The 26,203-nt window shown below is 42.5% G+C and overlaps 3 protein-coding genes across 5 annotated transcripts; 1 reads left to right on the top strand and 2 right to left on the bottom strand.

The window, feature by feature from the left end:
* Window positions 1-449: 449 nt before the first annotated feature.
* On the bottom strand, window positions 450-14,240 carry ccar1 (cell division cycle and apoptosis regulator 1). 3 transcript variants are annotated; one of them, XM_052079852.1, is made up of 26 exons: window positions 14,073-14,240; window positions 13,004-13,171; window positions 11,859-12,031; window positions 11,669-11,776; window positions 10,634-10,666; window positions 10,340-10,533; window positions 10,091-10,217; window positions 9,809-9,928; window positions 8,991-9,174; window positions 8,760-8,892; window positions 8,442-8,597; window positions 8,117-8,342; window positions 7,644-7,757; window positions 7,286-7,452; window positions 6,373-6,583; window positions 5,149-5,232; window positions 3,999-4,187; window positions 3,722-3,913; window positions 3,177-3,416; window positions 2,971-3,103; window positions 2,680-2,762; window positions 2,368-2,511; window positions 2,163-2,283; window positions 1,896-2,078; window positions 1,515-1,720; window positions 450-1,145 (listed from the first exon to the last, which is right to left on the bottom strand). In XM_052079852.1, the coding sequence occupies exons 2-26, from the start codon at window positions 13,119-13,121 to the stop codon at window positions 1,068-1,070; spliced, it is 3,717 nt and encodes a 1,238-aa protein (XP_051935812.1). In that variant the 5' UTR covers window positions 13,122-13,171; window positions 14,073-14,240; the 3' UTR covers window positions 450-1,067. The 3 variants fall into 3 exon arrangements, with proteins under 3 accessions (XP_051935812.1, XP_051935814.1, XP_051935813.1); XM_052079854.1 differs by having other exon boundaries at window positions 2,368-2,508; XM_052079853.1 differs by lacking the exon at window positions 14,073-14,240 and adding an exon at window positions 13,270-13,418.
* A 966-nt stretch (window positions 14,241-15,206) lies between these two features.
* On the bottom strand, window positions 15,207-18,217 carry zgc:110319 (uncharacterized protein LOC796111 homolog). The gene is made up of 8 exons (XM_052079908.1): window positions 18,101-18,217; window positions 17,644-17,732; window positions 17,415-17,550; window positions 17,191-17,257; window positions 16,689-16,800; window positions 16,553-16,616; window positions 15,915-16,089; window positions 15,207-15,651 (listed from the first exon to the last, which is right to left on the bottom strand). Exons 1-8 carry the CDS (start codon window positions 18,166-18,168, stop codon window positions 15,583-15,585), a joined length of 780 nt encoding a protein of 259 aa, XP_051935868.1. The 5' UTR covers window positions 18,169-18,217; the 3' UTR covers window positions 15,207-15,582.
* Window positions 18,218-19,670: 1,453 nt separating this feature from the next.
* Window positions 19,671-26,201, top strand: si:dkey-228d14.5 (uncharacterized protein LOC796266 homolog). Its single transcript, XM_052079911.1, has 7 exons — window positions 19,671-19,876; window positions 20,637-20,684; window positions 20,760-20,822; window positions 20,914-20,981; window positions 21,890-22,020; window positions 22,762-22,939; window positions 24,216-26,201. Exons 1-7 carry the CDS (start codon window positions 19,812-19,814, stop codon window positions 24,401-24,403), a joined length of 741 nt encoding a protein of 246 aa, XP_051935871.1. The 5' UTR covers window positions 19,671-19,811; the 3' UTR covers window positions 24,404-26,201.
* The last annotated feature ends 2 nt before the right edge of the window (window positions 26,202-26,203 follow it).

The raw sequence follows: 26,203 nt of genomic DNA, 5'->3' as shown, positions 1-26,203 counted from the left end.
CACATCATGTGAGGAAACCGAGCGCCTGGGGCCTTCCAGTCACGGATCACATTCTTAACCAGTTGATGCTCCGTGTTGAAGCTAAACTGTCAACAGATCTTCAAAATCAAATAGTCGTTAGAAAGAAGAGGTCACAGGCCAGGTCACACTTCTAGCAAGTGCCTCCCTCTGCTGAAAAGAAGTGGTATTGCAAGGCATTCTTATTGAGGACATTTATCATCAGAAACTTGGCTCACCAAATAAAATCAACAGAATACATTGCACAACTTTTCTCTTCCAAGCATGTGGAAAGAAGCAAACACGTTATAGGGACTAACTGGTCAATGCAATTTTGCGAGATGACATTCAATGCACATACTGGCTTGGCTGATGTGTTTCTGACATGCGCATACTGTGTGTAGCCAAAAACACCTCAGAAGGTGAAATCAACGCGAGAAAATACCAAAAACAAACAAAAACTGTTTATTCAACAGTGGATGACATCTTATTGACAAGGCAAGTCAGGATGGCCCTTGTTGAATCCAAAGTTATCGTCGTTTAAATATAATTCGTTAGAAATTCTCTTGCACATAAATTAGCTCGGCATTGCCTATTAGAAAAAAAACCCTAAATCTCTTAATAGCACAACTATCACACAAACTGGCACAACAAACGGAAAAAAAGTTAGAAAGTGAGCTCATGAACAAAGCATGGTAAAAAAAAATGTACACAGGTCAATAAATGAACTAATTTATGACTAAACCCACAAAGGGAGTTGAGACAATGTCCAAACAATAAAAATCACTTCGTGACTATTTACAAGTGAAGACAATGAGTATTTTAGATCACTTATTACAGCAGTCGAGAACCTTTTACCCACCATGGGCCATGCAAAATGTAAGGGGGAAGGGGTGGGGGGGTGTTCATGTCAACAATCAAACAGATTTGTGGACTTGACAAATATTTGTGGATTTAAAGTTTTGAGAGCTTTTCCTATCAGTTCCTCTGAGGTTTTATCCGTTTGTAGCATTGCATGGCGGGCCGGTCATGTATATTGGCCCAAGGGTAGCAAGTTCCCGACCACTGATTTAAGAGGTGGCTGGTTCTTCTTTGGCGCCATTCATTTGAAGCGGCACACTTTTCTCCTTGTCATTCCCATCTTGATCCTGGCGGGGCAAAGAACAACAAATATGATTGCATCCTGTTTTTGCACAAAATCAGTTTGGTGCTCGCTACATCCAGTCTTGTGATGAAGTACAAATACGTCACATGTTTGCCAGTCACTTTAAATTTGATACCATTAAAATGTCAAAATTAAATGCGTACATTTCACTTAGCCATGCTTTTTTTTAATTGCAAGGTAAAATTACAAGGGATTGTTGGTTCACAAAACGCCTGGAGTATGGAAGTATATCTTCCCAATCACTTCCAACTTACAACGTGAAACTTTCTACCATCTTATTTCTACCAATTTTCATTTCCAAGACGAAATCTCGCTGAAAAGTCAACACACAACTGGCTTCAACGACCGCTACCTTTCTCATCACCGCCGTCAGCCCTTTCACCGTATCGGTCAGAGCCTTGCAGGTCTTGGTGAGCTGCTCGTGGTAGATGCACATCTGCTCCTCGGCGTCCTTCAGCGTCTTTTCCGTTTGCCTCAGGGTGCTTGTCGTCTCATCCAGCTCCTTTGACAAGCACCCGTTGTCTTGTTCCAGTTGCGCTTTCACCTTGGCGTCTTCCTCTGGAGGGACAATTGAAGAAGACATATTAAAACATATATAAAAAGCTTCTTTTTGTCTTATGTTTACAAATAATCTGAATCAGTCCAAGTTAGTGGTGATGCATCAAGTCAGTTTAATTATCAGGTCACATAGGTCGACAATGTGAATAAATAAATAAACTGTTCCAGTATTTACCCATCTTGGTGTCCTGCACCATGAGTTTGTTTTCGATCTCCTCGCGCGCCTTCTCGCTCTTCTCCAACTTCTGCATCAGGCTGCCAATGTCCACCATGGCGCCGTTGTACACGATCAGCGTGCTGGACTCGCTGGTTTCCGACCGTGCAATCCACTTGGGAGCAGGGAGTAGATCTCTGTTGCCTGACAGGAAGAAGACGCGTTGAATACGTCACTTTATAACTTTGTAACTCTTGTGCGGTAAGCGTCGCTCGCCCATGCGCTCACCTAAGGGATTCTCCACTTGGCTTTCAGCGGGGGAGAAATCGGGCTCGTCCTTTGGCCTGTCGGTTAGTTTTCGGTAATGGCACGACTCTCTCACTACCGGCTTGTTCAGCAGTTTCTTAATCTGTTCAAGGCAAAACAAAAAGAGAAATGAGGAGGACAGACTTCAGTGTGCGCGGCGACCAAACAGAAATGTTTTTTTGCTCACCTGGGCACGCGAAAGGTGCAGTCCAAGCGTGTACAAGATTTCCTCCAGGTCTTTCTCCAGTAGGTAGCCCCAGTGACTTTGATCAAAGTAAACAAACGCCATCAGCAGCTCCTTGTTGTACGTGATCATCTGCTTCTTGTCCTGCTGGTTAAAAAAAAAATACATTCTACCTTTACTGCAACAGTCATTTTTACTTTAAGGAGACATACTATACGATGGAAAATATCAACAACAGCTGATCACACCTGGCTTTAAATAGTGAAAATTTTGCTTCCATAACCATTTAAAGCAGTGCAAAATGAAGCAGCCTACCTTGTCCTTTAAGCTCCTGTCTTTTGGCGATTTGCGATCATCTTTGCGATCTCTTCTGTCCCCATCGTCGTCATCATCCTTGTCTTTAAAAAAAAAAAAATGAAATTGAAACGTGTAGAACTGAACATACTAAATGTGATGTCCGAAATTAAATTCTACAGGAAAAAAGCCTCAGAAAGTGGAAATGGAATCCATCACAAAGTCAGAGTGGTGCATGATTTCTCATCATTGGCCAGAATTTTGGTGAATGAGACATGGCGCAGTGTCGATGTGAAGAAAAAGCGCATTTACCATCGTCGTCGTCATCTTCGTCTGCATCTTCGGCCTCCATCGGGTCATACTCCTCTGCGTTGGCCGTGCTGCCATCATCTTCGTTCTCGTCCTCGTCACGTGAATCCTCCTTTTTCACCAACTTGTCGTCGATCTGTTTGCGCACACAAAGGCGTGGTTAAAAACAAAAAAATCCTTCATACGAGCGCCAGGTATACGTGACGCACCTTCCTCCTCTCAACGTCGCCATCCTCTCTTGATTTCTTCGCTGCTGGCTCGTCGCCGTCTTCCTCCTTCTCCTTCTTTATTTCCCTCTTTTCCAGCTCCTTCTTCTCGGCTTCTTTTTTCACCTTCTTCTCCTTTTCCTTCTTTTCATCCTTGACGGGGATGGCAGCGAGGGCTTTGTAAATGCGGTAACCGAAATCCCTCTGCAGCATCTCGTTGAACAGCTCGGCGAAGAGGGAAACCTGGAGGACAGGAATCCCGCGGGTCATAAATCGACAAACACGCCTTCTCTGATCGGCTAAAATTCGTCGAGGCGGCGGCCTGAGCCCTGCCACGGACAGCGAAGTCATTAACGCCCACCCAAAAAGGTTTCTAATTAACCATATATGACCTGACTGAAACTCAACATGGCGTCTTACCACCAAAATGTCAGCAGATGGCGCCAAATCGTTTTTAGACATTCTTTGGCCCGAGACAAAACAACAGAAAAGGCAAATAAAGGAATTTCCATGGGTTCACTATAAAGAGAATAGCTCGTCATTCTCACCTCAAAAGAGGTCTCCTTATTGTCCTCCAGCCTGTAGTCCAACAGCACACTGAGGGACATCACGCTGCAGTCAAACTTGCCGTTCTTGGCGGCCCAATTGGGGTTAACGAGGATGGTGGGCTCATCGGGGAGGATGTAGCGCCTTTCTCGGCGCTGGCGCTCAAGCTCCTCTTGCCTCTTCCTTTCCTCCTCCTGCGAGAGAAGGGGGACGGCGTTTTGTAAGTGCAAACTCCTTAACGCGACTCGGAGCGGTTAAGCTGTGGGACGCCTCAGGTACCTCTTTGTCCTCCTCGGTGCGGAGCGGCTCTTCTTCCTCGGGAGGTTTGATTTCTGGCTTCTCGGGTTCCTTGGACTCCTCCAGCTGCTCCTCCACCTTCAGCTGCTTGGTGAGTCGGGCGATCAGCTGCGACTTTAAGCCCTTGGAGCTCAGAGCGCGACAGTCGAGCTCCTTGCGCAGGTCGTTGACCTGCAGGGCGGCGTTGCAAAAGTCAAAGTCAAAAAGGGGTATAAAAATGGACTTTACAAGCTTTCAGATATGCCGCCGCTGCAAAACAAGAATCCCTTTTACCATGTAACGAGGCGAGTCAATGTACCAGTCCACCTGTTACAGCCGTCACAAAAACAAGTGCGCCGAATGAGATGAACCTGGGCTTCAATATAGCAAAGCTCAAAATGAGTGAGACCATGGTCCAGCTGGAAGTCTGACTCAGAGTGTAGCTTGCAAATACAAATGATCCGACCACGATATTATAGTACTTATTGATGTTTGACACTATTTACAAACCATCCATGTTGTTATCCGCTTATCCTCACAAAGGTCGCGGGGGGTGTTGGAGCCTATCCCAGCTGTCTTTGGGAATAGGGGACACCCTGAACAGGTTGCCAGCCAATCACACGGCACACAGAGACGAACAACCATCCACGCTCACACTCACACCTACAATTTTGAGTGTTCAATTAGCCTGCCATGCATGTTTTATGAATGTGGGAGGAAACCGGAGTACCCGGAGAAAACCCACGAAGGCACAGGAAGAACATGCAAACTCCACCGGGCCGCCCTACTATTTACAATTGCTAACCTTAATTATGTGTTTGACATTTTCATGTCAATTACGGCTTTGTTTTTAGATTTGTGGATTCAATGCATTTTAGGACTATGATTCCACTTGAAGCATGAATTTTAAAACCCCAGTGGGAAATTTGTTTATCCTGAAGGAAAGGATATCTGGTCATCGTGAGGTTGAAATGGAGTCCAATAAACGTTCCCGAGATTCCAACAGCTTTAACTTTGACTGCCAAAATTGACACGAAATAAAGGCATGTGTGACTGCAACGGGTTTACTTTTGTAACACGACAGAAAAAAATATATATTCCATCCTCTCAAAATGGGACAGTATTTCAAATGAAAGGAATGACACCACATTACCTTCATTGATTTCGGATCAAGTTTCGTCCAGTGAGTAGGAGTGCAGACATCCTTTGATTCCTCACCATCCTTCTCCTCTTCCTCCTTGAAAGACAGTCGTTGAGAGGGAGCCAGGGAGAAAGGAGGGACAGGACCAAGTTAGCACGCCATTCGTGATTCGAGTAAGCTTTCAAGTTGATCAGTGCAAGATCACAAATCCTCTCAACAAAAAAAAAAAAAAAAAAGGGGGGGGGGGGTCTCGTTCTAGTGAGCTCAACTGTGCTTTATGTCCACTGCTACCGAGGGGTACACAGGGAAGCTCTCTAGCTCTTTAACAAACAGCTGCCAATCAATCTGTGGAACACACACACACACACAAAAAGAAAAAAAACAAAACAATGAGGTAATAGCTGTACCATCAGGAGTTTGTCTCCAAGAGCGAGGGCGGCCCTAACAACTACTGGCGTTGCCAATTATGGAGGATTTAAGGAACTACATGAGATGTTCATTCAACTGCCCTGGAAGCATCAAACTCTACATGTAGTCCAAATGAAAAAAAAAAATACAAATAAAAATAGAGAAGCCAACAACGAGAAGAGACAAGGAACACTCGACTTGGGGCAAGGCTCTTGTTTCCCAATCAAAATTGGTGTGAGAAATCATAAAAATAAGACATTTCTACAACAGACACATTACCGGCATGCAACTGACTCAACAGATTCCAGCAGTTATCCATTTAGGCATGCCAGCATAAAAAAAGGGGTGGAGGGGGGAAACTACCACTGGTTGAAAATGTAGCAAATCATCCCAAATTAAGAGGACATCGTTTGGAATTGTCAGCAAAGAGCAGAAACAAATTTAAAACGATTAGAGCCAGAGGAGCTACAAATTAGACAAGCTGGAAGCTGCTTTACCAGTTGCAAAGGGGAGCGTACACAAACACAAGCTAGTCCTCACTGCTTCCACTGTGTGTGTGTCTGCTGGATGTGTGGGGAGGTTGGTGGGGGGGTGTGCTGAGTGCTGATTGATGTTGGGGTGGAGGAGAAGAGGCAGGGGGATAGGTGGAGGGGTAAACGGAGGACGCCTAGGTGAGGTTGGCTGGAGTCGTAAACTCCGTGTCCGTGTGTTTTGCGTGTGGCGTGAAGGTGCGCGTGTGTGTTTGTTTGTGTCTGTCTTATTTTTGTCAGTCCTGTGCCTTCCTGTGAGAAGCGGAAATGAGAAGAGAAGGGATTAGCGGTTCAGTGCCTGTTCTCCATCCGCCTCCTTTCGCTCGGCCAACAGCTTCTCAGCCAGCTGCTCCCGGAGTCGCCGCGACAGCGCCTCCCACTCTGAGCGGGTAGGAAGACAATGCCAAACATCCGGAAGAAACAAAACCACTGTCTCCACATGAGCGGGGACTGTCCGCCCCTTGTGTGTCTCCTCCGGCCGGTGATAGCGAATCTCTGCAAAACGATACCTGTCGCAAAGGAAGAGGGTGCATTGGAAAGAAACATTCTGGTCAGCGCAAAGCACAACAGGCAGGCCTGGCTAGGCAAACCTTCTTTAGCGACCCATGCCTTCACTCACACTTCCCAACCTTGGCGTCACCAAAGGACCCTATAAGTCAATATACAGTGACACCACCCCCCTCCCCTTCCCCGCACACACACAACACACAGAAGGGCCCGGTCTGCTGCTTTCCAACGGTTGTCACGGTGAAGGGAGCCAGTTTGAGAAGGTTAACAAACATTGACATGTTATCACAGCCTATACTCCCCGCCCCCAACGTTATACAGCTCTGCCTTTAACCTTGGACACATTTGAGAATGTGCGTACGAGAAAGAAATATAAAAGCCAGTTCAATAAATATGGAATTTTTCAACAGAGAGAATAGAGGAACACAAGAATAAAACAAAGGTGATGGCGTTGTCATCCGGTCCTGGCGACTGCTTCCTAGCCACAGTCCCGTGCGCTTGGTTTGCCACCATGGTGAAACGTGTTTGTCAATTTAGAGTGTGTGACAGAAAAGAGCGAGCCAAGGCGACGAGACACAAAGGGCGGTACAATAACAGTATCAAATAGACAATAATACAAGCACGAAGGATGGTCGGATGATTTGTAAGTTTCACACTTGTAAAAAAACAAAACAAAGAAAAAGACAAATGAGGAGCGCTCTTACCACTGAGTGCACAGACTAAGATCTATGCCCGTGAGTGCCTTGCAACAGCGTATCGCTGTCTTTATGAGGACTGAGGGATCCTTCTCTGGCTCGGCTCCGTCCAGAGAGGGAGACCAGTGGCCACCGATGGCCATGGCCTCATCTTTGCCTCTCATGCCCACTAAAAACTGAAGGTGAAAAAGTAGACGGCAGAGGTGAGGTAAAGGTTAGAGATAAGTGACATCTCATAGACTCCATTCCTCTACTGCTTATCCTAACTGGCTGTGATGATGTAGTTCCGTTTCCTACTTCCAAACATTTCAAGCCTGCGGTACGATGTCAGCTGATCTGATTCGGCAATGAAAAGAGCGACGGGTACCTTGATGAGTCTTGCGGGGTGCTGGAAGGAGTCTCTGACCTCCTGGGAATCTTCTGCGAGGGCACATGACTTGTGATATAACTCCTCTAAACTTGGGTTAGCCAGAAGCATCACCTGGTAAAGAAAAGTCCTACGTGAGCTTCATTTCGCAGGATAAACAGAGAAGGGCGTTTTCAACGCAACAGCAGCCACTTACTGACTCAGTGAGAAAGATACCACCCAGAAAGGGGGGGGGGGGGTACAACAACAACCAAAAAACGTGTTCTTTCTGTTCTTATGTGTGCTGAACAGCACACCACACCACAAACATAACGAGACAAAAGATAAGTGTAGATAAAATGCCAACATTGAGCCCAAACTATTTTCCCAGCGGATCAGCTAATCTTTGAGTCATTCATGAATCAGTGCTTTGCTCACTTTGATGGGAAAGTGGGAAAATCACCTGGGGGGCGGGGGCGAGTGATGAAGCCTACCTTTGCGCTGTAGGTGTGATTGGCGTCGGGCGGATCCAGCACAGCTGTATTTTTGACAAAGGGATCCACCTCCTTGTGCAATATGTGGAAGTTGCAGGCGTTGCTGAACTGAAAGGGTCGCGTCAAGGGGAAGGCGTCCACCCAAGTGAAGGCCGCGCCAAAAAAGTCGCTGGGAATATACAGACTCTGATAGCGCCGCCTCAGCTCCATCATGTCGCAGCTCGAACTGGGGGAGCGAAAAAGAGGCACACGTTACGTCTTCCTCCACCACCCCCAGCCCCCCCCCCTCTTGCTGCGAACCAATGCCCAACCGTGTTTGACTCACGTGTCCAAACTGAACTTGGAAAACTGAACCGTGTAGCGAGGCACCACCCTGCGAGGACGCCGCGGCGAGCGCTCTCGTCTCGGGGAGCGCTCTCGGGAACGTTTGCGCACGGGCGAGCGCTCTCTCGACCGTCTGCGCTCGCGCTCTCTGTCTCGGCTGAAAAGGTAAGAAGAGGAGACGCTTCAAAAAAAGTGACATTGCATCATCTGGGTATATATCATTACGTTAAAGGGTTCGTTTTCTAGTAGGAAGTTGTCTTCTGCCACCAGGAAGTACGTGTGACGTCATGGTGCGTGCAGGGCGATAAACTGCAATGACCTGCGATCCTCTTTACTACGGAGGATGAGCTCAGGAGGCCGATCGTTGCGAGGAGGGAAGCGCGGAGGAGGCTCGATCCGTCTGACAGGCTGCGACTGTGGCATGAGTCTCACCGGGGGCTGAAGGAGACCCCCTGCAAGCACACCAAGGGGAAAAATGTCATACCGGCTTCGGCAACTTGAGGAAACAAATTTAGGTTCCTTTTCATTCGGAGGTGAGCCTTTGTTTTACCTTTGGGGGGCGGCAGCAGAGGCTGCGGCGGGTTTTGGAGGAGGGGGCCGAGCGAGGCGGCAGACAGCTGGGCCTGCAGTAGGGAAGGAGGAGGAGCCGGGGGCGGAACACTGAATGTGGTCGGAGGAGGTAGCGACTGAAGGATGGGGGGAGCCTTCATCATGTTGGGAGGCGGAGGATGGCTCTAGGAAAACAGAAGAAGAAAAAAAGGGGAGATGAATAAATGCCACTTGATCAAAACTAATGAATGCCTGCGTGTGTGAAAGCACACTGTCCATTTCAGGGGTTTTTATTTGACCAGTTTAGAAGAAGATGCATGATCATAAAATTAGAGGAATGTTTCACCAATCAGTGACAAGGGTTGTGATTTTCCATGATCTGTCTCTTTTTGCGCTTCATACTAAAACTTAAAATCAGAAGGTCCAAGAAACAGGTGTTGAAATCAGAAAACCTGAAGCTTTGGTCGTAGCTGAACGATAAAAGTAAGGATGTAAACAATGTCCCACTGTTCTAAAGGAACTGATTCCATCTTATTGCAATAATTTCTACCTCAATGTGAGATGCAACAGCTGAAAGAAAACTTGTTACTCAATACACGGCATCTCGATGGACAGCACCTACCAAACGCATGCAAAGTCATGAGTCCATGATTAGGTGCTATTAAGAAATTTAGCCTTAACCGCCAAAGCAAATGCTGTTAAGAGATCTGCGATTATGGCTGAAATTTAAAAAAAAAATGGAAGAAAATAATCAAGCGAGCAGAAGAAGAGTGTCCCGAGGATGACAGAGAGTGCGTGATTTCACGTGCATGCGGTTACATTTTGTCTGCCATCCGGTGCGGGGTGCATGTCAGGGTAGCGCAGCTGTATCCCCGGCTCATTGTAAAGGCTGCCCAGCTGCGGGGAAGCTTGAGGTAAAGGCTGAGGCTGCTGCTGATGCTGGGGAGGGAATGAGAACACAACAATCAATCGGCAGCGGAAACAGGAATCGGGGGAAGGGGGGAACTATCTAATATGGGGAGAAAATCGTTCAGTGAAAATTGTTGAGCTGAAAAGAAGCCTGACAACCATCTTGCGCGGACAAACTGCGAATGCTCTCACCGACTGGTTCGCGAGCTGAGGTAAGGTCTGGATGCGCTGGGCGTTCCACTTGAAGGGAAGGTTGGCGTTGTAAACGGCCTCCACCAGCACCCTGTCGCCCACTTGCGGCGTCTTCCCTTTCACGGCGCTGGAAGAGGACAAGCGACAACGGAAATGATGTTGATAAACCAGCTAAATGAACATTCGTGACAAACAGCTTGAAGCGAGAAGACTCCGCCTCCTTATTTGCGACATCATCCGCGCATGAACCTGAGCTGAAAGAAGACATCTTCGTCCACGAAGCCAAAGGTGTCGTGCAGTTTGTTGACAACGCCGGTGAAGACGCGCTGCTTCTGTGGCTGCTGCTGCTGGTGGCTGGAGCGCGGCGTCGGGTACGACACGGTGATCTGGGCCGTCTGCTGGGGATTGGACAGGCTCAGGCTCGTCGGCAAAGCCACTGGCGGCTGGGTGGGGGAGGGGGCGAGAAGTGTTTTGGCATTTCTTGTCACGAGTAAATGACTATTAGAGAGGATTCTTATTGCATTGCAGATTAAAACATGTTACCTGTGAGAGCAGTGCCGGTTGAGGCTGTTGAAGCTGGGACAAGAAACAAAGAATGAAGTGAGAATTTCACAACAATTTAGGATGGGTATGGCAACACTTTTTTGGGGGGGGATGGATTTTTTTTTTCTTTTGCGCTATTCCAAAAGGGCACACTCACTTTTTCCTCAGCATATACAGTACATTATAAATTTAAGGGTTCGGTTAGGCAACGGGTGGAATTTTTCCCCCTGAAAAGTATAGCTATAAATTCCGACGGAATAAGTCCATTGTGCGCACATTTTTATAGGTTAAACTTACTATATCTATATCTATATATATATATATATATATATATATATATATATATATATATATATATATAGATATCTATATCTATATCTATATATATATATATATATAAACGACGTGCTAGAAAAAAACAACTTTAAAATCAAAAATACATTTAGGGACAGATTAAGCCATCTCTAATGAAACAATTAGCTAGCTTGACACTGTAAGAGTACATCTTCACAAGTTTTTTTTCTCCATACAAATATTTACTGTAATTATAACTATTACTGCATTTTTGTCTATTAGAGAGAGACTAAAGCAAATAGTCCATTCAAAATCACTACCTGTAAATAATGATTATGGAGTAGGGCATGATGAACGATTCGCAGTTGCGGTGTTTGGAATCATTCATCAACCCCTACTCCCTATTAAACATCGAGGAATTTTTCTGTAGTGGACAATATCGTTCACTTAAATAGATAAATGGTTTTTGAACATGACTGTCTTGTAAATTACGTCACTCACTGCTATTGTATCAATGCACTGTACTGGATTCGTGTGGACCTTCCGCAATAAACATTGGACGAAGAAACTCAATATATTGCTTTGAATTGAGTGTACTTCACAAAATCAACAAGGGAGTATTACAGACAAAAAAAAAGTCCTTCCGAGCAGGGGCGCTTGGAGCAATTGAGTGCACCACTTGTACGGTTCAATGAATTGTCTCTTCAGTCTGTTGAGTGTCACACAAAGAGCATGTTTTACCTGATGAGGCACACTGTACAATGGCTGCTGCGGCGGTTGCTGTGGGGGCGGCTGCTGCTGTTGCTGTTGCTGCTGCTGATATTGCTGCAGGGCTGAATTGATCTGCGACTACAAGCACACACACGCAGCTGATAAGACAAGTGCGCTGTTTGACACGCGGCTGCTACCTGCTTCTTGCGCCATGACTGACCTGCTGCAGTGCCGCGGCAGCCGCTGCCGCCTGCTGCTGCAAGGCGGCCGTCTGCTGAGACAGCTGATATGAGGCGGCAGATTGGTTGCCCAGAGAGGCAGCGGCCAAGGCCGACTGCTGGGAGTAGACGGCGGGGGAGGCTCCCAGGAGGGACGGCTGTTGCACGCCAAGAGCTGCGGGAAGACGGTAGCAAAAGAAAACTTCAGATGGAGTCATGGCAGTAACAAATGTCATTAGTGTTTTGGGCATATATTCATTCATTATTTAACAGTTAATGCTGCATTTGCCAGCATCGTTCATTGACCCCCCTCCACCCTCCATAATAGAATGCTATAACGCTTTCCTAAAAAGAAAATTAAACCGTTGAAGTTTTTATTGAAGATCAGACAGTATTTTTTTTATTTTGCATTTTAGGTATTATTGTGATTATTAGAATTTTTTTCTTTTAATGTAACAACTCATTTTTGAGACTGTGTTTTCTTGATGTACACACAAAAAAAATCTGAACTCTCACGCTTTGTATTTTTTCCCCATAACTGTACCAAATGTGACCTTAACCTGTACCAAAAAACCAAGGTAGTACTGACCTGTACTTTTTGGTGAGTGAATGCTAGTCCCCTAATTACTGTGTTTCCTTTTTTATGGTTTAATTTGATCAAAGTTCAAGATTTGTGTTTGGTCACTTACAGTTTGTCGAGATTTTTGTTGTATCTAATGTAACATTAGAGGGGACAAATTATGGCAAGTTAACTTTTCAATGTCTTTTACAAAATAGCGTGAAATATTTTTTTCTTATCTGCCCATTTCTGAACAAGTGTCTGTGACATTGTGACTGTTCATTTGACTGCTCATGTGGTACTACTGTTACTTGTTCCATTTCCATCACACTTTTAACTATTTGCCAACCCTGATACTTCTGTGGTGGTAAATGCATGAGACAACATCCATGATGCTTTCAACTTGGGAGTTTTCAAACTTATTTTTTGCAAGTACTACAGGCAAAGAAAGCAGGTAGTTGGAGTCAGAATAGAGGATGCAGAGAATCGTGAAAGATGGAAATTAATGACTCACTGTGGCAACCCATGAAAAGGGACAAGCCGAAAGGAGAAGAAGACTACCGGCAAAGAAAGGTTTATTATACTTACAGTGCAAGTTGATGTCAAGAGCCTGGGCCGTGTGGGCCGTGTGTCCCGGCTGGGACACCGCCGTGGCGGCAAACTGAGTCGCCCAGGGCGGATTTTTCTGTCCCCCGAACTGGGCCATGACTCACTCGGATGGAAGTTAGTCTCCACTCGCCGGCTTGTTGCGTACTCCTTTAGAAAAAAAATCTATCAACAAAAATACAATGAATGAAAGCAAGCGTAATCACAAGACCTCATGAAAAGTGTATCAACTTAGTATAGCTACTCACTGTCCTGTTTATTTTTTGTAGCCGTCCAGCACACACTGGTTGCGGCAAGAGTGGGGTTGCACGTTTTCAGGCAGAAAGCAAACTAGCACGAACAACGCGAGCACGTGGGTCAAGGGCAACTTCACAATGCGCGCGCGACACAATTCCACCTTTAATTTGACAGAAAACGTAAAACGAATTGAACGTGAATCACTTAACACAGGCTTTGAAACGCTTTAATATAACATTCGTTTCTCCCGCTAAACGACAAACAGTTGGAGAACAAATGTTGCTTTCCCATAATTAGCTGACGTGTTAGCATATAACATTTGCTATTAATACAAGTGCGATTTAAATCACACCTGCTAACATAGCGAGTCCCGAAAGCTATCGCTCCCCGCTTGCCCGTTTTAAATGGCAGTAGGCTAACGCACACTGTATCAATTTAATTTTGCCCATACAAAATCGCATTCATTTTTAAATCACCGCGGTGGTATGGCCGAAGTGTGTGTCTCGTTCAAACTACATTCAAAGTTCTGAACCACCATCATTTAGACTAATGTTACGCGAACCGCGAGGAAGCAATTAGCATTAGCTTCGTGGTCGGTGTAGCCTCGTGCAGGATTTGTTGTGGAGGCCTCGGCTAACATTTTGCTGACACGAGCAGCTGACTCGTCACTCGTGCTTAAACACACGTAACGTAACCACGGGAAAATGCCTACTAGCAAAACAAGTCATTTTGACACGTAGCGATAAGTAACGAGAACAAAAGTGTTGTTTCTATTTCTGATTTTTTTAACGAGTATCATCGCAGCTTGACTAACCTCTATCCACTGCAGCCGGCCGTCGAGAAGTGGAGGCGCAAACTGCGCATGCGCGAAACTAAGCCTTTTGAAAATACGATAAATAACACTATGGTATATCACATTGTGTAAAAATATACAGTAATAATGACATGATTACACAGAATTAAAAACCGTTTTGGCGCACACCGTGTATCAATTGAATTGCCGCGTTGCTGCTTCCCGTCGTTGCCACCTGGTGGCATTAATGACTAACGCCTGGGTAACATTGAGCATTGTACAACGGCCCCCGCATACACGCGGGTCGTCACCCGCGCATTCATTTGTGTTCTGAGTTTTGGCGTGGTTCGAGTTTTGTGGGGGGGAACCAAACATGTTGGAGTTTGATCAGCATGTTTTTTTTGATTGCGTCAAATCTTAATGTACGCCAATTAAATGCATATTTTGCCCAGTCTCTAAACCCTAGAATAGCTGGGGTCCACTTGGTGGACTACTATTCTAACCCAATTCTAATTGCAAAACATACTGCATATAAACATCTCGTTCAGAAAAAAATAGGCAGAAACATAATGGAATTTCATTCGGTTTCACAGACTGCAAATAGTGTATTAAAAAATATATATTTTCAACAACTAAAATCCTTCAAAAAGCATGGACTTAATGCCAATAAGCATTTTCTGTGAAAACAGATGTTGGCTTCCCACCCCTCAAAACTTAAATGACAGGTAATTTTTCATCAAAATCATAATGTTGTCAGGCTTACTCACTTGACACAAACTCTATAATAAAGGAGTAAATTTAATGGCAACTCCTGTAAATAATACATTACCTCTATCAATCCAAATGTAGGGGCACGTCTCAATACGGTTTGGATGGCTCAGCTCCTCCCCGAAGATAAAGAATGTATGACTGCTAATACTGTAATACTGAATGTCTAAATGTGTCACTGCAACGTTTGCACCATTGCGACTTCATCCTTTCAATAAATCATTATCATGACCTAAAATTGAGGGGAAACAATTAATTGGGAGGGGTGGGGGCTTTAACAATGCACATAATTGTGAGTCAGTGAAATTTATTATAATGCGGTGGACACAACAAATTACTATTAGTTGTGTTATTTTTAGTTAGAATACTCCCACATCACTTCTTTCATTCTCAATAGATCATCTGTTTAATATCTCAAGCATGAATTACATCCTCGTCATTCTGCATTCAACTAATGCGAAAAACCTTCCAAAAATACAGTATACAGTGAAAATAAATACAGCAAGACATTTTAAGCCTTCAATGGCACAACTTCACAAAATGGACCATTTTTTTGTGGGTACAATAAAGCAAAAAGTGTATAATCAAGCCACATTATCTTCCTTACCTTATGGGCATGACATTTCTGTGAAGAAAAGTAAAAACGATTATTTTATCTGTAGCTAGCAGGCACAGATAAACGCACAGCAACAGCCCTTCTTCGTTCCTCTCTTCCTTTTTCTTCTTGAAGATCAATCAGTACATTTGTCAATCAACTTTATGACTACTCTTGTAATTTGCGTTCCAGCTCCGAGAAAACCTTTGCGTTGACATCGTCCACTTCATCTTCCACCTGTCCGGGAGTATAAAACCAGTAAAATTAAAAATTGTGCTTGAAATAACATGATCTCGATATCGTGGATTTCACAAATAAACCTGGGTTCGCTGTGGTGTAAACCGCGAAACTAAACTTGAAAGAATTGCATATTTAAAACAACATAACTTTACCCTACAGTGTGCTAGATTAACGCCAACCCATCATTGGAAAATGGCTCACAAATAGCATCCCTGTCGCGGTTATAACTGAAGGAGCAAAAGATTGAACACAATAGCTACCTGCTCCACCGCCGTAACTTCTGGAATGTAGAACTGCATCATGTTCTGAATGCCGTTTTTGAGGGTCACCGTGGAGCTGGGGCATCCTGTGCAGGAGCCCACCAGCTTCAGCTGCACCGTGCCGTCCACAAAGCCCTTGAAGACCACGTCGCCACCGTCCTCCTGAACCGTTGGTCTGCGGGAATCAGAAGAGAAAGAGAGACATGTTAGTCTTGTGATAGTTGTTGCGGTAATGTAAATTTCTCTGAAATAACAAATGAGTGTGGCTGCTCATTTCATTTCAATATGAAAAATATAATTCATTCCATCAACAAGCTTTATTAAGTCCAATACCTCGTATGTATCAATGTTTACATGCATGCGAGGAGTACTTAAATTCTAATTACTTTGACTTCCCTTATCGCATTATTTTTTTGTCGAACCTGAAATTCATTATTACATTGGAGAAAAAAATAATTAAAACTTGGAAGTTAGCAAATTCATTCCGTTCTACTGCACTACCGGATATACATATATATATATATATACATATACATACATACATACATACACATATATATATATACACATACATACATATATACATATATATATACATATATATATATATATATAACATCGCATCTGAGCTAATTTACCTGATTCTGGTGTCAAGAAGCTCCTTAATCATCAACACCACTTCATCGTCATCTTCAGAGACACCTACATGTCACAAAATCGACATTTGAATAATTTCTCTCGCTAGCTCCTCCTCATCAGTTCTCCGAAACTCACTACTTTCTGGGTGCACATCTCCTGTTGTGATGGGGTCGCCGCTCTCAAAGAATTTGGCCATGGCTTCCAGGGCATTGCGCTTGATGTCCGTCCACTCCAAGTCCTCGTCTATCTGTTGAGGACACCACAAGGTCATCCAAGTTCTCGATATATTGGTGCCTGGTATATGGGGTTCTTAAGCTCAGTGAACACACCTTTCTAAAATAAGTAAATAAAATGCAAAGAAATAATTGTTTTTATGTCAATTTTTTTTGTTGCTTTAATTCAATTGCCATTTTGCTGCTCCTTTTGGTGTCCGATTACACTGTACATACTCTTTCTCCACAGAAGATAAAGAATATATGCCAGCGAATGTGGTTGTAGTATGGTCTACAATGGACCCCGGAATATTTGTGGGCTTGGTGCCTGCAGATACACCGCTTTGCAGATTTTTCTTCAGTAATGTTTTTCCATTTCTTATTTTTGCAGGGGAGCCAACCCCTATTTTTCTTGCAAAACTTACTTTTGTGACGGTGATAAAGTCCGGGCCAAAGAATACACTTTTCACTCCTTCGATTTCAAACAGGTCTCTGTAAAATATATGGATGTTGTCATTGTTATGTTATTGTTTGTTCTATCAAACTTGATCAATTCAGAAATGTCACAACATGACCAAGAGTTGGTTAGGTTTGGCAAATATAAAACAGGAAACTAAAAGTTTTTTAAAAGGAGATAATTAATCCAAACCTAGCCAAAGATGAACACTCTGTTGAGCTAAGAGATGGAAAATCCAATGTCCCGGTTCCTAAAACCGGCTTATCTGGGAGAAACTTCAAGCTTCTTGGGTTTGGGGTATCTTGAGTCAGGATGGAAACCTGTCGTACTAGGAAAAAAAAAAAAAAAAGAAAAGAAACGAGGGTCCAATGAGTTTAAAATTAAGAAAATGGCCGCCGGCGGTCAATCAACTGAATCTCACTTGGGACGTGTGTGCTTCTGTTGCAGGGTTCAGGAAGGACTGTCCTGCTTAAGTGCGTATGGTATGAAAGTCCAATTCGTTCTGGAAACCTTAAAAAAATTACTAATATTCATTAATGTACAGAATCGGCTCAAACCGAGATGTTTGTTTTACTGCGCGTTGTTAGCAGTTAGCTTACGTATGCAATTTCAACTTGATTGGTATTCATGGAATTCAACCATGACCGATTATAACAATACACTCAATGAAGCTACATGCGCTATTATAATTACTAGCTAAAATAACTGATGACTACACAAAGTGAAATGAACAGTTTCAATTACAAAAACCGCTTGCTCGCAGCAGCTCGCTAGTGAGCTCGTTCGTGCAAGTAACACATCTAACTTGACCTATTCATCACGCCGCACGAATCATGTGCTCAGAAAATTATACAATGTAGGTACTAGGAAGTTCAAACCGAATAAGAGTGGTACTTCTCGCCATCCGGAGCAAGGGGCAGAAAGCCCGTCTCATGTGCGCCGCCATCTTAACTGTTTTGAAAATGACGATGGTGACGTTAGCTACCTCATCCAACGACTTTATATGACCATCAGAATAACTTGGGCACCACAGATTCGCGGCTAATGTTATTTTAGTTTTTTTTAACAACTAGTTATGTTATTTGTGTTTTTATATACATTCTAAATCTGTTTTTTTTTGGTCCGATGTTGTAAAATGAATATGTTAAATACATTTATTAAAAATAAATAACATTCACACATTAAAATACATGTTTTGATTTTAAAATTATATTTTTATTCATGGAATTAATGCATTTGTTTGTGTTTTATATTTTAGATCTGGGGTTTATTAATGTACAGCACTTTGATTTATTAATCTACAGCTGTTCATTGTTTTTAAGGGACTCTGGAAAGTGATTGCAGTGATTCGTTCCTAAAAACATTAAATATGTTTGCAGTAAGTGCTGTAAACATATGTAAGAATTGAGAACAATTTGGGACAGAATTGTTGAGGGATAGCATTAAACTGTTTTCACCAATTTAAGTGTGGGTTTTTGGGGCGCATCTGAAACCAAGCCCAAGTACGCATTTGAGCTTTCCAGCATTAGTTGGCCCTCCCCGACTGTATAAATACTGTGCATTATCATTCCAAACGATCCTAGCCTGCTAGTTCTGTAACGTGCTAAACTCCTGGCCTGCCAGACTGCCATGTCACATGGACAAACAAACACAAGACGCAAAAATGAATGAGTCAGAGATGACAAGCCCAGACCATAAGAAGCCAGCAGGCTGAAGGGATACCCATGCTAATTGCTAAGCTAACTTAATATTGACACGTATCGTTTAACAGTGGAATTAAGTGCTTGGGTGATCAAGTACACCTTACTGAAAAGAAAAATAGCAAGAAATGTAATAAGTGTCTGGAGAGAAAATTAACCAAACTAACGCTTAACCAGAGCGGAATTTACGGCTACAGTATATCCATCGATCAGGAGTGGCCTACAATCCTAAAAGTACATTCATATACAGGTAGTATGAAAGAGTTATAATATCAGGAATGTTATTTGCTTGTTTTCAAAATGTCTTCAATATTTGTGAACTGTGGGCATGTGAAGCCATTTGAGATTTTGTGATTAAGGGCTAAATTACTACATTTTAATTGATAATATAGTACTGATTTTTGATTTTGAGGTTTAAAAAAAAAGTTATTTCAAGGCTTGCCACATAGCTGAAATAATTTTGAATTGTTTCCGCCTCCTGTATACAAATTGCTTTTGTTGTTGTTTGTTTTTAATTGGAATGGAAAAAGACTTTTTGGGTTAACGGTGAATCATCTTGAACAAACAAGAAAAGACCAGTTCCCTCTAATCACCGTTTGCGGATTACGCTGTACCGAATGACGAAACCGAAAAATGAACACAACGAAAGATAATGACTATCAAAAACAGAACGAAACGGTGACTCTGATTCTTTGCGAACAAACAGGTCTTTCCAAGCCACGTCCTGCATCATGTTTGTTCTGTCACAGAGGTGAGGTGTGTCAGACGGGGAGGCGACGAACACACGAACCAGAAGCTGACATCTCAGACTTGATAAGAAAGCATGTAGGTATAAGCTCGGCAGCGGAGGGAATATTCAATTCACCTTTTTTCTATCCCCTTCTGAGACATGTGGCTCTGGATTTTCTTCCCTTTGGCCCTCTCGCTGACATCCTTCATCGGAACGTGGGCTGTGTAAGTACCGGTACACCTAAGATGTCGACTTCCTGACGGTCTATCCGCTGTTTCCAATTGCCATGCCTTTTATGCCAATGCAAATATTGATGTCTGGAACTGTCACATTACTACATGGTCGAAATATGCATAAATTATACTCAGGAGGTGGCAATAAATAAATAAATACATTATCGTATGTGTGTATATATATCTATATATATATATAGATATATATACACACACACACATAAAATGTCATTATTTACTTGCGTTCAAAATTGTGATGAACAATTAATCGAATTTGAATCAACAACATAAGGTTGTCGGCTGGCAGGGTAAATTTGATGTACGTTGGAATATTTATTTATTTTTATTTATTTGGTGCTTAGATAAGTTCAGAGCTATGAAAAAAAACCAACAACCGCAGATGAAATCACAATCGCAATATTGATGGAGGCAGGCGGCATCAGGATTGGATTTTTCTTTGAATTCAATTATGTTTAATTTAATGCACATGCGTCAAAGTTAAGGTCCGGGGGCCAGATCTGACCCGCCACGTCATTTTACGTGGCCCGTGAAAGCAAATCAAACATGGCAACTTCCATGATGTTAGCTAAAATATGTACCAAAATTTCAAATTGTCACATGTAATAAATAAGACAGACATTGTAAGCATTTTCTTGTTGCCAAACACCTTATAACAGTAACTTCAACTTTATTTTACTTTTACTTATCAGTATTTTTAATATGTCTCCATGCTTGTGGCACGCACTTCCAGATATGGCTTAGCCTACTCCAACCGACATGTGTGCTCGCTCACGGACTGGTGAGTTTGATTTTACTGCTGCCAGCGCGGGCAGTGCAATGACAATAACAAATCATTTGATTTTTTTTTTCTCAGGTGGGGGGGGAACTTCTGCACTGTCAATCACACTACTAACTGCTGTAAAGTGCCCACCATAAGGTAACAACAATATAACCAGTTTTATTGTGTACTATGTTATTATAAGAGAGCTGAATATGAAGTCATGCAAAAAACATGTAAAAACCTGCAGCACAAGTGGAGCCTACGCCCCGGAGAATTCCCTTTTCACAGCGACCATCAACGCCGGCTCCTTTCTGTGTGAGTTTACCGACTCGAAACTTGAAGCAATACCCCATGCAGTGCATCTGGAAAGTAGTCACAGTGCTTTTACTTTGTCCACATTTTATCTTATAGCCTTATTGCGTGATGTCAAAACTCAACACACAATACACGATAATGACAAGCTGAAGAAAAAAACTAAAATTTGAGTCCGAAAAACTGATAAATAGTCTTAACCCCGTCCACGTACAAACAATGATAACCTATAACCTGATAAGATGTCCACTGGAGTAACTGCTGTCCCTGAAAGGGTTAAAATAGACTTGAATAGAACAGAACATACCAGAACCCAATAGGAGATATTTAAGGAAGGGCTGTCTGGCTCCAAAAGTAAAGTGTGTTCCCCCCAAAATATTTGATGTTAAAAATGTAGCGAAATGAAAAGTCTGGGACAAAAAAAAAAAAAAGACAATTAGGACGCCAAAAATGAAACACTAAAAGAAATTCTAATAATGTACATTAAAAACCGACAAAAGAAAATGAGTATTTTTTGTTCACAAATGAACCAAAATTATTATTTGGTGTGTGCAATCATTTACTTTGGCACAAATGAGGATTTTTGCAGCCACAAATTAGGATTCTTATGCGCACGCTACACCTAATTCCTGGACACAAATGAGTATTTTGTGGCCAAAACTAGTATTTTTGTGCACCTGATAGGTACTTCATAGCCACAAATGAGTATTTTTTGTGCACATTATACCTACTGTAAGGCTATAAATTAATGTTTCGTGGGCACAAATGACCTTTTGGTGTTTATGTTATGTCTATTTCATCGCCACACTCATATTTTCTTTCCCGTGTTATGTTTGGCCCTGTGTACTTTCCAGATGCACAATATACTTAGAAAAAACCCCCACTGTTGATATGAATATCTACTTTTGTAGTTTTGCTCTTCTGCATATTCCACCATGCCCACATCATGGAAAGAAATGCGCGCCAAGCCACCATAAGCAGGTTTGCACTGGCGTTTGGCGTGGTGGCCTCCATGGGATCATTTGCAGCCGGAAACTGTAACGTAAGTTGTGGTACAGATTGCTAGCTACTTAGCTTGTCCGACAAAGACATTCACCAAACAAATGTACTTTATGCGGTTCTCCCATGTGTTCGGACATGTCGTCATTCCTGAGCTGCAGTATGTAGCCAGGCTTGTTTTGCGCAGTAAAAATTGCACAGTGGATAGACAGGAAATACAGTGCTCTTCAAACGTTTTTGTATAATCCTCGCTCTACAAGCGGCAGGGTGTTCCTTGAACAACAACTCTAAAATAAACAGTAATTTTCTCAGTTTCTTTTAGAGAACTACTGATACCATATTTCCTTGTCGACTCTGGTGACAAATTATTCACAACACACAATCCCTAAATTCACAAGGACAACTATGGCGTAGTCACAGAATATTGGAGTAAGGACAATGTAAGAACATAGTTATGAATTTCTGAAAAGTACTGCTTTGGCCTGTTTAAATATGCAGTACAGTAATGGAAGTCAGAGTCACTGAATTCACATTAAAACTACTGAATTAAAAATAATTCATTAATATTAAAAATACTATTAATGTAGTAATAATTATGTGATAGCAGGAATAATATGTGTGTAATAATGTAGTAAAAGCCATGCAGTAACATAGTAATCAGTGCTACCCACCTGGTCACTGTCTTTATGCTCGGGTAGATACTGTATTAGTAACAATGTAATACTTAGTAATAAGCCATGTGTGTGTGTGTGTGTGTGTGTGTGTGTCTGTCTCCCACTACCAGCCTGGGTACCTGACCCTGCTGCACCATGCGGGGGCAGGGGTGAGCTTCATGTGCATCTGCTGCTACACGGTCCTGCTCACCGCACTGACTGGTAGATGTCTGCTGACGGGATACGAGAAATTACTCTACCCGTTGCGCATCGTGTTCACGATGCTACAGATCATCTTGACTATCTGCTGTATCCTTTTTTTCAATCGTTTTTATTAGCGAGTCTTCCAATGTGGTACGACAGCTCCCCCTAGTGCTGTGCCAAAGAATCACTGAATTTCAACTTCAAACTTTAAATATGAAATAGACATTTGGGGAATAAAACCTTTACGTCGTGTATTATGCTGCTATATTTTAATGATGGTCGCACTTGGAGTGCTAAATATTTTTGGAAGTGTTACTTTGGTGTAATAACTTGGAGAGGCAGTCTAAGCGACAATGCAATAGAGTCATTCCGTGGTGTTGGAACAGGATGTGTGCAGGCCTGACCAACTCTGGTGTGAGATGGCGTCATCCTGTTGACAAAGTGGGCCCGCCTATAACAGTAGCGCATATCGTCTCAACCAACCAGGGTCACATTCCACCCATAATCATTTCACTGTAGTCTTTTTAAAATGCTGCTTTACTGTTGGACAAGCCAAACGTGAGTGTGGGAACTGGAAAATATACAGTTCATATTTGATAGAATTATGGCTTTTTTTATATCATACTTTTTTCCTCAAAAATATATTTTCTCAAAGAGGATGACAACTTTTGATTACAAATGGTTGAAAATTCGTTTTCTTAAAATTATATGTAGAATGAAAAAAAACATGAAAAAAATAGTTTTTTTTCCTGACCAAAAAAAATCGTTTTTGTTGAAAAAAAAAGAAAATGTTTTGTATGACATTTTTTCGAAGAAAGCAAGAACTTTTTTTCCCTCAAAAATAGAGCTGGGGCATCCTGTGAAGGAAGGGAAACATTCTCAAAATACATATGTTACAGAATAAAACAAAATTAAATTATATAATATTATTATTATATATTTCCCCTGCCCCCCCAAAAAAATTTGAAAAAAATGTGAACTTAAAAAAAGTAAATTTTTCCAAGATAAAAACTTTTTCCTGACAAAAAGCTTGCCTGAAAAAAAAGAGTTCTTTTTCCCCCAAAAATATTTGTTCTCCAAATTATCACAAAAGACAAATCCTTTCACTTTCACAAACCAGTTATCATATATCATATGTTCTAAATCCTATTAGATTTTTTTATTTTCATAAAATTGTGAAGATCTATTTTTAAAAGTTTAAAAACATTTTGGGGGGTGTCGGGGGTTGGTGGGTGATTAATATAAAAATGACAAAAAAACAACCTCCCAAAATGAGAATATGCGGTTCATTATTACAAGAGCATTTGGCAATAATACCGTGCAAGTTCCTTGAATTCCAAGCCCGAATCCTTGTTAGCCCTTAACACCAAGCCTCACTCAGACACTTTCTGCTTCGCCCACCATGACTACTACTACGTGCACCTGTCGGCTGTTTTTGAGTGGATCCTAAGCACCAACCTGGAGCTTTTCGAGCTCAGTTACATCGTGGAATTCTATTTCTTCTCCACCTACATGCTGTCCAATCTGTACAGCCAACGCGAGGAGGAGAGACCCTTCATGTTGATCTGACTGATGTACAATTATAACCACAAGGAGGCCGCACGGGTCCAGCCCGAAAACTGGTAGCCGGAACTTTGACTGTATGAGAATTTTCTCATGGCTGACTATTGATGTCCATGTTCATTCATGTCTAAACTCGCACTGTGAAGATGACTCATTTCGTATTGATGCCTTTAATCCCTCGGATGTCAAAAACAGAAAAAAACAAAACAAACCGAAAGCCCCAGGTTGCTAGGATGTTGCAAACACCATCCTTAGTGGATGTCGTCATCCTGCTCGTCAAGGTGTGGACAAAAATCTGGATGACATCAATGTGCTGAAACCAAACGCCCACTGTATTGTGAGTGACAGGATTTTTTTTTATGTAAAGCATGAGTCATTCAATACTAAGTGTACAGTGTGTGACATCTTGGGAGTGACCCGTTACTCCTTTTTCAAGATTCCAGTTGTTAACGGGCCGGTTTTGCATTTTGGCTGGCGAGCAAACATTTTAGGTAGAATTGACAATGAGTGAGGTTTGGCAAGAATTCAGAAAAACATCTTCAAGTCGTTTACTGCCACTCCCAGCTGTATGCTAGCACAATGCAAAACACCATAGACAGGCTAATGAAGCTAGCATTAAATGTTGGGTTGTTAGAGCTCTTTCAGCAACTGATATTGGACCATATAGAGTGCAGACAGATATAACAATACTCACAGGCATGAAGACACTTAGAACAACCTCTATTGAATTGAAGCAAAATACGTTTGGATTCATTAACTTTCTATTTCGTGCTGGAGTCTATCTCAGCAGTCTTCGGGCGGTTAGGAAGATACAGTACTGTATACCCTGAACTGAATTGGGCGCCAGCCAATCGCAGGACACACAAAGGCGAATAACAATTCACTCAAAATCACACCTCAGGACAATTTAGAGCAAGGGTGCCCAACCTTTTTTGAACAAAGATCAATTTTACAATCAATCAACCTCCCGCGATCGCGCATACGCACGCATGCTACGATGAGTAATAACCATCATAAAAGTTTGTGAAAAGCAAATCACGACGTACCTTAGTAGAGACCTGTCGCGAAGGCATGGGACAGCGTATTCACGATCGTAGCTCACGTGTACCGTTTTAAAATGCTTCTCCGGGCACTCCAGATTCCCATTATCTACCCGCGCCCTCAGTAAATTGTAAATGAAACACACTCTGAATGAGAATAATAATATCAATAACAGACGCAACAGCACTGATCGATAGCTGCACTTCCCAGACTGCTAACAGCTAACAACTTCCGGTGATGCAGGTCACGCAGCACCGGTGCTTAAAAGTGACCTGCTTTTTTAAAATTTCTTTTTAAAATACTTTTATGAATGTGAGACTGATAGGATGCTGTTTACTAACACAAAAATATATCATATTAATAACACGTGTGCGTGTTATTAACAGACAAATGTTTTGGATAGCCTCCCCCTCCCCCGCCAATATTTGAATTGCAAGCGTGTTCATTGAACTCTACAAACATGTAACTCATGTCACTTTAAATACAAGAAGCACTGAACAACTTCATCAAATATGTGCTGCTTATCGAAACTGAACGTCTGGGCGTCCTGACAAAACTAACTGCAGCTCTGCCTACCTTTTGGTTTTAGTATACAGCTTTCCATAGGTGATAGATGACATTTCAGACCGAGTAGTCTGGTCTCATTTGAAATTGTTAGGTGTGGGTCAACTACATTTTCCAGACACGCCCAAATGTGATTAAACCAGTGAATGTGATAGCACTTTTGAGATGCCTGCTGGTACTATAAAGACAACATAGGACAGC

Source organism: Hippocampus zosterae, chromosome 11 (assembly GCF_025434085.1).
Source record: "Hippocampus zosterae strain Florida chromosome 11, ASM2543408v3, whole genome shotgun sequence".
Taxonomy (NCBI): domain Eukaryota; kingdom Metazoa; phylum Chordata; class Actinopteri; order Syngnathiformes; family Syngnathidae; genus Hippocampus; species Hippocampus zosterae.
The sequence above is the reverse complement of the archived record's forward strand: the minus strand, read 5'-3'. Positions and strand labels throughout refer to the sequence as shown.

Bases quoted from the DNA above. Each gene is read 5' to 3' on its own strand.
- ccar1 (XM_052079852.1), bottom strand. From the start codon at position 13,121: ATGGCCCAGTTCGGGGGACAGAAAAATCCGCCCTGGGCGACTCAGTTT. The intron at 11,777-11,858 runs GTCAGTCATGGC...GTGTGCTTGTAG, and splicing joins CTGCCGCGGCACTGCAGCAG to TCGCAGATCAATTCAGCCCT. The intron at 4,188-5,148 runs GTAATGTGGTGT...GCCGCCCTGCAG, and splicing joins TTGATCCGAAATCAATGAAG to GTCAACGACCTGCGCAAGGA.
- zgc:110319 (XM_052079908.1), bottom strand. From the start codon at position 18,168: ATGGCGGCGCACATGAGACGGGCTTTCTGCCCCTTGCTCCGGATGGCG. The intron at 17,733-18,100 runs GTTTGAACTTCC...AATTTTTTTAAG, and splicing joins AGAAGTACCACTCTTATTCG to GTTTCCAGAACGAATTGGAC. The intron at 16,801-17,190 runs GTAAGTTTTGCA...TGTCCTCAACAG, and splicing joins ACTTTATCACCGTCACAAAA to ATAGACGAGGACTTGGAGTG.
- si:dkey-228d14.5 (XM_052079911.1), top strand. From the start codon at position 19,812: ATGTGGCTCTGGATTTTCTTCCCTTTGGCCCTCTCGCTGACATCCTTC. The intron at 22,021-22,761 runs GTAAGTTGTGGT...TCCCACTACCAG, and splicing joins TTGCAGCCGGAAACTGTAAC to CCTGGGTACCTGACCCTGCT. The intron at 22,940-24,215 runs GTATCCTTTTTT...AGCCTCACTCAG, and splicing joins GATCATCTTGACTATCTGCT to ACACTTTCTGCTTCGCCCAC.